Below are 13,443 nucleotides of genomic sequence, written 5' to 3'. Positions count from 1 at the left end.
TGCCCCAACCCTGATGCGTCTCTCCCCCGCAGCCTCTTCGAGCACTACTGCTACTCCCGGGGTGGCATGCGCCACAGCTCCTACACCTGCATCTGCGGCAGGTAAGCGGGGCACCCTGGCTCCCCTGGGGGTGACCAGTGGGAGGAGGTAGGGCAGTTAGTGAGTGGGGGGCTCCACCATCCCCCAGCTCAGCCACACTTGCTCACTCACACGCCCACACCAGCGCCCGGCCCAAGCTTGGAAGTCGCTCCTCCCTCCCAAGACTCCCGGAGCTGAGGTGGCCTCTGCCTGCAGGAGCTGGCACTGGGTGAAGGAGGGAGCATGGCCTGCCCACTGCAGAGGGGCTGCTTGGTGTTCCCTCCCTCCTGTCCCCAGCTGGTCAGCACAGCAGCTAAGCACAGGAAGGCCACTCCTCCACACGGGCACACACACAGCATGTGGGGACCAGGCTGTGAGCTCAGGCTGGGCAGCTTCTGTGTGCAGCAGGGGTGGAGTGTGGAAGGGTCAGTGCAGAAAGTGGTGGTGGTGTGTCTATGTGGGTGTGGCTGCGTGGGGACCAGTGCTGCTGTATGTGGGTGTGCATGTCACTGTTGGTGTGCCTGCTCGTGGCACATGGTGCCGAGGGTCAGGGCTCTGTGTGGGTGTATGTGCTTGGGTGTGTGCCATCAACACCTGGTTGGGTGTGCTTGGAGGCACACACATGGTAGAAATGACAGTGATATGGGATCATTGCCATGCTGTGTGGGCCATGCACAGCGGCGTGTGTCCCTTGGGGTGTGTCTGCCCCCACATGCATCCTGGCCGTGGGCGTGGCCCCCTCGTCTCCCACGCTCTCCCAGCCAGTCTCCCTGCTCTCTGCCCCTCGGGTCTGGCCCCTGCCCGGCCAGGATGGAACCGGGCAGCTCTGCCAATGCGCACGTCCCCGGCACATGAATAATACATGTGAAATCTCAGTCCTTGGAAATGTTCTTCTCTGGTGGATGGAGAGAAAATCATTATTTCTACTTTTATGATTCCCAAGACTCCTGAGCAGGGCCATAAATATTACACCCAGGTGGGGGTTTCCTTCCCCGCTTTGGACAGACTTAAAAGTCCTTTTTTTCTTAAAGGCATCGCTCATTAGGGAAGCCTTCTCAGGCAGAGGAGCGAGGATCCTCTTGGTTTCCTGTCTCTCCAGCCCGGTCAGGATGCCAGGGCAGCTCCAGGACAGCCGGGGCCCTTTCCATAGAGGCCCTCTCCCCTTTGGCCACCAGGAAATGAGGGGTTCCGTAGGGCCCTTCTCCAGGCCCAGGAACTGCTGTTCCCCTTTTTTGCTCTTTTTTTAATTTAAAGACAGGGTCTCCCTCTTTTGCCCAGGCTGGAGTGCGGTGGCATGATCATAGCTCATTGCAGCCTCCACTTCCCAGGCTCAGGTGATCCTCCTAGCTCAGCCTCCTGAGTAACTGGGATTACAGCTGTCAGCCACCTAACCCAGCTAATTTTTTTTGCGTTTTCTGTAGAGGTGGGGTTTCGCCATGTTGCCCAGGCTGGTCTCGAACTTGTGGGCTCAAGTGATCTGCCTGTCTTGGCCTCCCGAAGTGCTGGCATGACAGGCGTGAGCCACCACACCCAGCCCATTGCTAAGTTTTACACGTGTTCCACATGATGCCCACATCCCAGCCCAGAGGGCAGCCGCCTAACGACGCTTTCAGCCAGGAGGCTCTGCCGCAGACTGAGGCTGGTTGCCAGCCATGTGACTGTGGGGTGACAGGGCCACCATGTCCCCCGGCCTCACCTCTGGCTGTGGACCTGGTCCAGCCACGCCTGGGCCTGTGCTGGAGGTGGGGACAGTGCTGCTCATGGGCAGGGGATCGAGCATCCACCCCCTCCTCCAGAGCCTGCTGCAGAAGAATGGGCTTTGATCACCCTCCCCCGGCTCTTTGCAGTGGTGAGAACTCAGCCGTGCTACACTACGGACACGCCGGAGCTCCCAACGACCGAACGATCCAGAATGGGGACATGTGGTAAGTAGGGCCAGCGGCCCTGGCTCTGTGTGTGAACAGCCAGGCCAAGGTTGGACTCAACTTCAAGATGGACCAGAAGCTTCTGGGTCCCTGTCCTGAGAGGGCTGACCACAGCAAGTCCCTGGGCTTCTTGGCCCAGACTTCGCTGCCAAGACTATCAGCCTGCATGGTGCCTTCTCCAGGGCCAAAAGCCTGCACCCCCCAGGGAGCACTGAGAGAGAGGGTGCAGGAGAGGGGCCCCCGATGGTTTCCTGTGGGCCATGGGATTGTGGGCTCTCTGAGGGGGCCTGAACCATCCCCAGCCTCTGTTCAGGCTGTCCTCTCCGTTCAGGGGGCACCACACTCGCATCTTTCTGTCTTGGTGCCAGGAGGGCAGGCCTCTTGGTCTGGAGCTGGGAAGACCGCAGGGAGCCTCCCACGCTCTGAAACCTGCCATCCTCCTGCTGCAGGAGCCCGTGGCCTATGCAGCCCTGTGTTCAGCAAGTCAGCAGTGCTGACCCGTGGCTGCGTGCAGGGCTTTCCTGAGCACGATGTGCTGTGCTCACAGTTCTTCATAGAAGCCACGAGAAGGAGATGTGGGCAGGCCCTGCGGCCTCCGCCCCTCGGGTAGTCTTTTCTCTCATTGGAGGACTTGCAGTCCTACCTACAGCCCCTCGGTGTGCAGGGCAGAGAAGCTGGGCCGCTGCCCCGGGGCAGGGCGGGGGTGTGTGAGTACTTGCAGCCTGGCCCCTGCTCAGTCCCTCCGCGTTCTTTGCCTGTGCCCTGCACGTCAGATGTCAGCCAGGGCCAGCCCAGGCAGTGCAGAGCTCCTGAGAGCTACCCCAGTGCTGGGGCCCTGGGGCTCAGCCACAGCCACGCAGGCCCTGTCTTGGCCTCCAGACATTTCACTGTGGTCACTGACTAGTAGAGGAGGTGCCTTGTCCCTCCCAGTTCTTTGGTGCCCTTTCTTCTATGGCAGATACACCCGAACAAGCCTCCTGCAGAGCCCTCTGCCCCCCAGCAGCATGGCATGTCCTCTGAGGCCTGCGTGGCGCCCAGCTGGGCTGCCTCCGCCTTCCCATCGAGGAGCCACCCCAATGTGCCAGCTCCTCCAGCGGGAGTTCCCACGATGGCTGCTCACGGGCCTGGGCCCTGCCTCACCCTACAGCAGGTAGTGGTGGGAGCCCACCCCCCAGAGTCCCCAGCCATGCCCACTGAAGGACAGGAACACACATGCCCAGACCTATGGACAGACGACCAGCTGCCCAGAGAGCTGCCAAGCGTTGAGCTGTCAGGGCCGAGTATTTGCAGGAACACACTCAGTCTCGGGGTCCTCCCTGCCCTTGGGCACATGGCCCGCTGAGACTGCCCGGGCTCCCCGCTCACCCAGGTCCATAGCTGATGAGCTGTTCCAGCTCGGGCCATGCTGGCAGGAGCTCAGCTCAGACCTTGGGTGGGGCCAGCATATGCCGCCGCAGTAGGGCTGTTAGGAACACGGCAGGTTGAGGGTGCAAGCGGAGGCAGGCCAGTGGAACCGCCGCCCACTGCGCACTGGGCCTCAGTGGACTCCCTGGCCTACCCGACAGCACTGGCTTCACGGATCCTGGTTCACTCTGGCACCACAGTGAGCCCCACAGATGGTGGGCCAGTCCCCAGTACCCCCTGGGTAGCCACCATGCTCGGGGCTGGGAGGGTCAAAGCGGAGCTCAGCTTTCCTCCTACATGCCTGGGGCCACAAGGTGACCGGGCCCTTCTTCTGGGTCTCTGTGGATTTTCTCACCCACTCCTCACCCTGATCCTGTGATGTAGGCACCTCACCCCATGTGTGGGCCAAGGAACTCAGACACAAGGAGGGCACCAGGCCCAGGTGTGAGGCCAGAGGCACTTAGGGAAAGAATTGGCAAACTCAGACTTGGCTCAGCAGGGGACTAGAGCAGGAGAGGGGGTGGCAGCCCTGCCCCCACACCGTGACCCACCAGTGGCTCCAGACACCACCTGGCATCCTGAAACTTTTTAAGAGACGGTCTTGCTCTGTCTCCCAGGCTAGAGTGCAGTGGCACAATCATAGCACACTGCAGCCTCAAACTCCTAGGCTTAAGAGATCCTCCCACCTCAGCCTCCCGAGTAGCTGAGACTACACGTACAAGCCACCATGCCCAGCTAATTTTTTTATTTTTAATATTAAAAAGACAGGGTCTTGCCATGTTGCCCAGGCTGGTCTGGAATTCCTGGACTTAAGTGATCCTCTTGCCTCGGCCTCCCAAAAGTGCTGGGATTACAGATGTGAGCCACGGTGCCCAGCCCTGAAACCTTTTCTAAAGCTCTTTAACCCTGTAGCCCATTCTGGCTGGGCCTGGAGGACAGGACATGGGAACCCAGTCTCACGGCAGAGGCCACATCAGTGGGTCCCCACAGTCCAGGGGGCACTTCTGGGTGGCTGGAGAGCCCTGTGCCAGAGTCACGTGGCCATGAGCTTTTCTCCTCTGTGGGCTCAGCACACCCCAGAAGAAGTGACTGCTCCTTTATGACCCTCTTTATCTGCCCCGGAGAGGGTCCTGGGATAATCCCAGATGCTGTGGCCTCGGCCCTCCGGGACAGCACATGGCACCTGCATCTCCCAGCTGCAGCTGTAGAGGCAGGAGTGATCCGAGGATGTTAATGCCAAGTCCAAATTGGTGATTTGATTTTTCTAGTGCTAACTTTGAAATGTAGCCAGTAGAATAATTATGAGTTTATTGTAGTCAATTTATTATGCAGCATTTAGAACAACATGTTTTGTTGATTACTGCTACTGCCAGATTGCTGGCGGCATTTATAATCCATTGTTGTATTGAAATTGATCTGCTGAGCGCCTACTGCGTTCGGTAAATAATAAATCAGTCTGTTATCCCAACATAAAAGCCACGATACTTCATCCTAAGGTATGAAACTAAAGCATGAGCCCAGCGTAGAATTCCCCCGAAGCTGAGCGCCTCCCATAGCAGTGCGCCTGCTGCAATGGCCTGCTCTGGGTTTTAGTCCTTTGACTGGGGGAAGACACCCCAGAGATATTTTAGCTTCTAGGAATGGGATTTTATGGGGGAATCAGAGCTGGTCCAGGGCAGCCAGATTATACAGCTGTACTGCAGAAGGGTGGGGGGTACTAAGAGGAGGCCAGCCTTTTCCATCCCTCTCTCCACAGTCCCAGATATGAGCACTCCCCCAACACGCACACACATGGATACACACACAGGGAACCGACCGAGGCTGTGCTGCGTGGCAGTGATCACAGGGCAAGCCCCTGCCTCCCTCTCTCGCAGTGGCCACCTGGCACAGCGTGGGCCCTCTTTGGGCAAGAGCAGCAGCCCCGGTGTCCTCACCGAGCTGGGCAGGCCAGGCCCTGATGCCCACTTCCAGCAGCTGGTTCTGCAGCACAGGCTGGAGGTGGGAGCCACAGGCAGAGCTCGGGCCAGGCCTGGTTTATTCTCAGACAGCTCCCGTCCCATGGTTGTCCTGTTCTGTGTCTTCGACCCAAAAGTGTCCTCCATGATGTGTACACCAAGCGGGGTTTGGGGCTGGCTAGGCCCCCCTCCTACTCCTCCGTCCTTACCCTTCCAGCAGCTTCCCTGGAGCTAGGCTGAGTCCACTGTTGGCCACAGTCATGGTCCAAGAGGGCCTATGAACCAGACACCCTGGTTCCTGCTTCAGGTCAGGCTTGTCAGCCAAGGACTGAGACAGACATCCTGAGGGCCGTCCCTCACCCCCAGCCAGCCACCCCCGGGCCCCTTCCCGCTTCTCTGGGTGTGATGCCGCCACACCCACTCGCATGCACGCAGGGGTGAGGGACGGGACTTTGTGGTGGCTGCATACACCCTCAGCCTGGTTCAGAGCCAAGCGGCCCCATGTGGGGCCTGTAGCCGCCAAGCCTCCGGGGGTTTTGCTGTTGTTCTCAGAGTCTTTTCCCACTGTGATCCTGGGGTTCACCATGAACCCCATCTCCAAGTCACTGTACCAGAGGGGCCATTCACTGCTTTTTTTGTTTTCCTTTTTAAACCCCTCAGGCAGACCTTCAAGAACAGGGTTACAAAAGCGCAGCACACTTGCTAATTAACACTTTCAACATGTTCACACAGATTGAGGTGCCTGAGATCACTGGAGGCCATTCCTAAGTGGGAGGCCCCAGAAGACCCCTCCCCACTCACTCCAGCCCCGAACAGGTTTGTGTGAGCACAGAGGTGGCCAGGACTCATCCCCCTGCTTCTCCTGGTCGTCTTCTGAGCCCCCATGTGCTGCCCCCTCCTTCCACAAACAGCCTGGGCTGTGGGCACCAGAGCCACTGCAGGCCAGCAAGCTTCGCAGCTAGGGCAGGGGGCGCATGGTCCACGATTCTGGGAAGCAGTGCGCCCAGAGAGGGCCCACCCCTTGCAGCACTCTGGGCCTGAGGCCGCCCCAGGTCCCAGAGAGGCTCACCCCCCAGGGCAGAGGTGGAGGGCTCTGGTTGGGAAAGCAGCTGGGACACTCCTCCTGCCTCCCTCACTTCCCGATCAGGTGGTGGGGGTTGGAGGGGGGCCTTAATCTACTGTGGCCCCTCGCAGAGTTTCTAGAGCACGTGTCCCAGGATGCCCCAGGCCTTGGTTGTCCCAGTCAGGATGCAGCTGGTGGGCAGCAAGCCTGTCCTTCCAGCACTGGCCAGAAGAGGGCAGTGTTGTCTCAGGACGATGGGCCAGGCCTCACCCCTGCTGGGCCTGGTCTTTTGTGTTGCTCCTGAGCATGGGGGGTGGGTGGCCAGCCTGGCTAGGAGGAGAGACCTGTCCCAGCCCTCACACTCAGCAGCCACCAGTGCCCTCTTCCCCTCCTTCCCTGCCTAGATAATGGCGAGACCTCGACCCTGCAGGCTGTGGGGTGCCCGCTCACCCAGGACCTCAGCAGCCACCTTGGCCTCACATGGGCCCTGCAGCCTGGGATGCGGCCAGCCTACTCCTGCTGTCTACTCAGCCTGAGTCTGTCTGCCACCATCGCGCTGTGGCCCCCACGGGTGGCAAGCTCCTGGGGACCCCCTTGCCCCACTCCACCTGGGGCCCAATGCCTTGGTGAGCTCCAGGGTAGAGCGTTGCCCCCAGGCCTGCTCTCTGCTGCCTGGCCCAGCCCAGCTCTCCCCCACCACCTTGCTGTTTCCTCTGAGGGAGACTTGTTGTCACCAGCCAGCCCTGCCCTGAGCACTCTGCGGTCTTAAAGATGTGCTCTTGGGGCCACAGAACGCCCTCAGGAGGGTCCAGACCCACAGGCATGGCCGTCCCATCCCATCCCAGTTAGGAGCGTGCTCTCCGTTCTCACCCATCCTCATACACATGGACAGGCCTGGTTATGAGCAGACACCTGCCCACGCGTTTTCGGTTTGTCTCTTGTTTGTGCTTCGTGGCTGCACCCTCCTCAGCTGATGTCATGACCCACAGTTTGAACAGCACTTGTCCAGACATCCTGGGTGCTCCCAGACATCATGAGACACTGGTCACCAAAAAAAGCAAAATACAGCATGTGCTGCGCGTGTGACTCTCCCTCCCGCCTGCCAAGGCCACTGCCCTGACGCCCGGGCCTTACCCCACTGTGCTTTCCTGGCAGCTGTCCTTGTGTCTCACCCACCTCTGGACGAGGCACCCCACAGTGCTATTCTGGGACCCGGGGCCCCTCACTGGTGCCGTGCCTCTGTCCATGTCATGCATAAAATGGCAATGCCAGTTCCCTCCAGACACCCAGGAGGCCCACAGCACGCAGCTGCTCCCGTCACCCACCGTGTGCACCAGGGATTGCTGGCTCTGGGGACCAGAAGCTGCTGCTGTCATGGGCTGGCGGCACGGGCAGCTTTCCTGTCTGCCCAGGCCCTGGAGGAGTGGCCGTCACACGAAAAGGGGGCAGAGATGCCCAGGAACGCACTGGAGAGAGGTCCCCTTGGTGGGTTAGGCCATGGCACGGGGAGCCTCAAGGACTCCGAGTGGTGGCCTTTGCCCCTGCTGGCCACGCTTGGAGCTTGGCACTCCACAGAAGGCCTGGCTGGGAGCAGGCAGCCGGCCCATGCACCCTGGAGACCACAGCTCGCCACCGTGTCTGCAGGGGCCGCCCACTGGGGCAGGCGAAGGGAAGAGTGACCCATATGCCTCCCTTTCGGTCTCACACTGAGGAGAAGCAAGGGCTTCCTGCTGCTCAGCAATCCCCCAGCCTGGCCTGGGACACTGACCAGGGCAGCTGCACATCGGAGTCTGCAGTGCTTCTGCAGCCCCGAATATGAGCGCGTGTAAACTGTTGGATTGAACAGCTAAGAGCCGTGCCACTACTCAGGAGATTCAAATGAAACTGCAAACCAAGTCCAAAGTGGCTCTCATATAAACATTGCAGCATTTCCCCCAGAAAACTGTTCCCAAGCCTTCTGTCACTGGCCGACCCATCTTGGAGGCCTTCTGCCTCTGGGCTGGCGGGTCCCTGCCATGGGGCCCAGGGAGGGTCTGTGTGGGCCAGTGGTGGCAGGTAGCCCAGGCCCAAAGCTACCCAGAAGGAGCCAGAAACAGAGCCCTCAGAACACATGTGGGGAGTGAGACGCCAGCACGTTGCTTGGAGATGCGTCCTGTCTCCCAGATGTCTTGTATTATCATCGACTCACTCGGCCAAAGATGGTAGGGTCCCCAGACAGCCAGGAAGGAGGGATCCTGCGTGCCTGTTCTCGATTGAGCCAACGTATGACCGAATTCTCCATTGTCGGTTTGCATTCAGAGGATGGATGAAGTGGATGCAGAGGAGCGGGAGGGAGATGATTTATCAAAGCCATGGCTTTCGTCCCTGGATTCCAGAAAAGCTTGCATCTGAATAACTTATGTGTGTAGAAACTCTAGGGGGATTTTTTTTTTAAGGCAGAAAAAGATAGGGAACTGAGAGGAGCACGAAAATAGACTTCAGCTCCATACCCGAGCCTCGCTGGGCAGGATGGAGCTGGCTGGCTGGGTGTATACTTCCCCCTCCAGAAAGCGGATCATTTTCAAACAAGAAATGCAGTTACAGTCTTCTACAAGCTGGAAGATAAAGTCAGGCTGGCGGATGATATCCAGGCACCCACCATCCCATGGTCTTTCTGCTTTGCTGGCGGGAGTTTGGGGAACTGGGATCTGAGTCTGGTCTGCACTGGAGAACAGTCTTGTTTTTACATTCCTAGATGATTTCATCGTTCGGGGTATTCTTGTGGGCTTCCTGGTTGTTGTTTTTTTTTTTTTTAAAAACGATAGTTCAGTTTCTGCTTTTTCTTTTGTGTCAGCACAGTCCGGTAGGACTTTCTGCCCCGGCTGCAGTTGCAGGTCACCTTCTGATTTGGCGCCTCCTAGGAATCCGTGTCCCCCATACTCCTGGCCCTGTCCTCTCTGCCCAGGCTATTCTTGCATGTTCTAAAACCAACAAACCACAAACCATTTTTCTCGGTTGACTCTGGGGAACCTAAATGAAAACGCTTAGCTGTCCCCAGGCAAAACTGGGCTGTGTTCCATATGGCTCCACTCCCCAGAGCTACAGCAGTGGGAGGGTCCCATTTTACAGATGGAAAAACTGAGGCCGTGAAGGTTGAGCACTGCCGCCAGGACCGAAGAACCCATTGCTGGGCTTCGAGTTGTTTACCCTCCTGACTCAGGGCTTTCCTGGACCTGTGATCTGAGCCTCAGTTTCCCTTCAGTTTAGAGCTTCCATGTGCCCCGCCCTCCCGGCCAGCCGTGGGGAAGCCTAGGCCCTGTGCAGGAGTAAACTTCCAGGCAGTTGTTGGCCTAAGCAGCCCACTGCATCCAGAGATCCTGTGACTCTGACCCACCCCAAAGCTCCCTGTCATGCAGGCGGGGCTCCTCCCCCCAGCCTGAGAGTCACCTGAGGTGTTATCTGGACCTTTCTGCCCTGTTGACACTGCTTATGGTGTTTTGCAATCAGAAAAGACAGGAGATTAAAAAGTGCCCGGCTGGGGACTTTGGATTTCAGCAAAGCGTCCTGGCCGTGCATTCAAGTTTTTCCTTTAGAAATCTGCCTCCATGGGGCGGCTGACGCTGCCTGTCCAGCCACGTGGCCCTGCTCCTTGCTCCACATGAGGCCAGGGTCCTCCACCCGCTGGCTCCCTCCCATGGGACAGGACCCCCCACAGGCAGGCGCACAGGCAGCTTCTGGAATGTTTGTGGAGTGGTTGTGTTTACCGTGAGAGCTGGGATTTGGGTGAGAGGCCCTCGTGACGGAAGCTGCGGCTGTGCCCCTGGCCTCAGACTTGTCAGGACTCACCCAGCTACAGATGGACCCCATGGGAAGCCCAGGGTGGAGCCAAAGAGGGGCAGCTGCACTTCCTCAGCCCTCCTGGCTCTGGTTCTGGACCCTGCAGACGTGGTGGGCTCTGGTCCTAGGGCTAGACCAGCCTCCGCCAGCCAGGGTCATCACCATCAGTGTCGTGACTTGGCCATGACCTGTGAAGGGGCTGGTGGACCCGAGGGTTCCGCTCTGTGTCTGCTGCCTGCAGCCTCCCGAGGTGCCTAGGTGGGATGGATGGAAAGGGGCACCACCTGCACCCCTCCGTCCCCTCAGCCAGGCCCAGCCTTGTCCACCTGGGCTGCTTCCGGGGAGTCCTGAGAGCCAGGTTTGGATCCAGCAGCCCTTCCCGTATCCTGTCCCTTCCACACCACAGGATGAGCGGGAGGCTGCTTCTCCGCCGTTGCCCAGAGAGGGCCCCGAGGTCCTTTGCACAGCAAGGAGAGGCCCTACTCCTTCCGGGCCCTGCTGTGCCAAGGGTCCCTCTTACAGGGCATCCAGAGGGCAGCCCCAGCCACCATCCTCCTGCCTCAGCAGGCCTCCTGTCATCTGTCCCACACTGTCTGTCCCACGCCATCTGTCCCATGCCATCCTGCCTCTCTGCTGGCCCCCAGGCCCCTCCCGTCCTGGACAGCTGGCACCTCTGCCCCATTCTTCACGCCCCTGCCTGTGTCCTGCTGGTCTCTGCCTGCCACCGGAGGGTGCCAGGGTGCAGGTGGACAGGGTGAGGGGGCCCACCTGGCTTCGGGGACATGTGGCCAGCAGGCCCTGGGAAAGCCTTGCTGGACATGAGGCTGTCTGGCACTTCCTCCCTGCCCTCCCCTTGGGCCCTGGCAGAATATGTCCATCCCATCCCCGTGGGCAGAGGGGTAGTGTCGGGCACACCCCTCCAGCTAGGGGGCCCCAGAGCTGCAGCAGAGCCAGAGGCCCTAGCCGCTGACTGAGTGTCTGCCCAGATGCTCTGGGTCCTGGAAGAAGCAGGTGGTGTGATTCAGGCCCGGAGTTCTAGGCCGTGCATCCCATCCGGGGTCCCTGCCCAGCCCCCTCCTCCTCTGCTTCCCACAAGCACGGCCTCAGCCTGTGCTCTGTGCTGGGTGCAGGGAGACCTGGGAGAGCCTGTTGGGGTGCCGGGTGGAGGCCAGGCAGCGGGCGGGGTCCTGGGGCATCTCTGCCTCTCCTTAGTTCTCCAAACAATTCTCCATGGCTCTGAGCTCTTGGAGGCCAGGCCACAGGGGTGGGTGTCATCTGCATAGGACAGCCCCACTCCCCTCAGCCTTCCCTGCCTGGGCTGAGCCCTGAGCCCCTTTTTCCCTGGAAGACACAGGTCTTCCAGGATGGCTTCGGGTTTCCTTGCTGCCCACGCACCCGTGGGAGACACCAGGTGGCAGTTCCCCACACCAGTCTCATTGTGAGGGGGAGCTGCATCCAGGACCCGGGCCAGCTGCCCTCGAGTCCAGGGCAGGTGGGGAGTGGTAAGGGTAAGGGGGCGGTGGCACCCCAGTACCCACTTGCCCTGCCCTCCTCTCTCCGCAGCCTGTTCGACATGGGCGGTGAGTATTACTGCTTCGCTTCCGACATCACCTGCTCCTTTCCCGCCAACGGCAAGTTCACTGCAGACCAGAAGGCCATCTATGAGGCAGTGCTGCGGAGCTCCCGTGCCGTCATGGGTGCCATGAAGCCAGGTGAGCAGCGGGTCGGTGGGGGGAGGCGCATCTGACGTGGCGTTGGGGGCGCTGCTGTGTGGCAGGTGCCTGCAGGGAACGGGTCTGCATTGTGTGACTTGAATCTGCCACACTCCGGATGCTTAGTCCTGAGATTCCAGTGGTGTCAGGTCTCCAGGGTCACTCCTAGGAAACAAGGCTGACCACCAGGCAGGGACAGACAGAACCAGGAATTGGGGGGCTCAGGCCAAGGCTCCCCGATCTGCTGGCCTCCACCTGCGCATCTCCACTGGCCGCTAGCATGCCAGCCTGTCTCCTGCTTTGTCCTTAAGCGGTGTCTACTCCAGGGAGGGCTCAACCCACTCTGGACACTGGCATGGGGTCAGAGCAGGTTCACGTGCCGCTCAGCGCTCTGTGACCTTGGATCGAAAGCCCTCCTCTGGGTGGCCGTTTCCACATCTGTAAATGGGGAAGCAGCAACTCATGGAGACTGAGTTAAGCTGTGTAAAGCACCTGCAAGGCTGCCTGGCCTGTGGCAGTGCCCTGCAGGGGGTCACAGTCACCACCATGATGGCCATGTTGAGGCAAGGATGGGCCTGGTGTTTCTCTCTCCCAGCGGCCAGCGCAGGCCAACCTGTCCTGCCCTCACCCCTCCCAACCCCAGGCAGCCTGCACAGGCCCCACTGGTACCTCTTGACCTCCCACCGCGCGCTGTTGATGTCTGTCAGGGCGGGCAGAGGAGGTCCCCTGGAGGGGAGCCAGCATCCTCCCAACAAGGCCAGCTTTCAGGAGTTCCCCCTGGGCACCTCCCGCTGTCCCCATCCCACTCAGCCAGCCTCCTGCTGAGTGACCTCTGGGTCCTCCATAGCCCTGGCAGGGGTAGAGTCTAGCACCCACAGGATCAAACCCCAGCTCTCTGCCCTGCAACAATAGAAACCATTTCCCAGCAGTGATGGGAGGTCCTGGCTTGTCACCTTTGCCCAGAGGAGAGAATTGAGGGATGTGGTCTTCTCATGTTCTTGCTTCAAGCCTTCCAGGGCTTCAATACAGCACCCCTGCCGTAATCCTTGGATTCACCAGAGCCTGGGCAGGTTCCTATGGGATCACCATATGCTGGCCACCCCCTAGGCCTGGCCCTCTACAGGCACATGGCTCCCACGACTCTGACTGAGATCTGTTCGGCAGCTGCCAGGGTCCAGCCTGCAGCGCAGAGGGGCTTTCCCTGCCCACACCGGCCTAGGCACAGCTGGCCCCCCAAGGCACCCGGGTTCTGCATCTTTGGTTATAAGCAACAGAACAGTCTCCAGCCAATTCGGTCATTTGGTGCTGCCACAAATTCACAGAGGTGGAAAATCAGTTCTGGGCTGGTGCCAGGGCTGCAGTGGCACAGGACAATGGCCCTGTACTCACAGCTGGATCGTCTGGCCAGGGCCCGCCCTCAGCACACAGGCTCCAGCCACCTTCTGCAGCCTGGAGTCCCTCCATCTGGGTCGAGGTCAGAGATCACCTCG

At 59.8% G+C, this 13,443-nt stretch overlaps 1 protein-coding gene across 3 annotated transcripts in view; it reads left to right on the top strand.

Annotated features, from left to right (window-relative positions):
- PEPD (peptidase D) overlaps positions 1 to 13,443 on the top strand; it is a 141,072-nt gene that overhangs the window by 114,278 nt on the left and 13,351 nt on the right. For all 3 annotated transcript variants that reach the window (XR_008540796.2, NM_001280530.1, XM_054672426.1), the window contains 3 exon segments: positions 33 to 101; positions 1,926 to 2,003; positions 11,805 to 11,953. Coding sequence is in view for 2 of the 3 variants with exons in the window: in NM_001280530.1 (NP_001267459.1) it covers positions 33 to 101; positions 1,926 to 2,003; positions 11,805 to 11,953 (296 nt within the window). In the remaining variant the exon portion in view is untranslated.

This window comes from Pan troglodytes, chromosome 20, assembly GCF_028858775.2.
Source record: "Pan troglodytes isolate AG18354 chromosome 20, NHGRI_mPanTro3-v2.0_pri, whole genome shotgun sequence".
Classification (NCBI taxonomy): domain Eukaryota; kingdom Metazoa; phylum Chordata; class Mammalia; order Primates; family Hominidae; genus Pan; species Pan troglodytes.
This window is presented reverse-complemented; position numbering and strand designations above follow the sequence as displayed.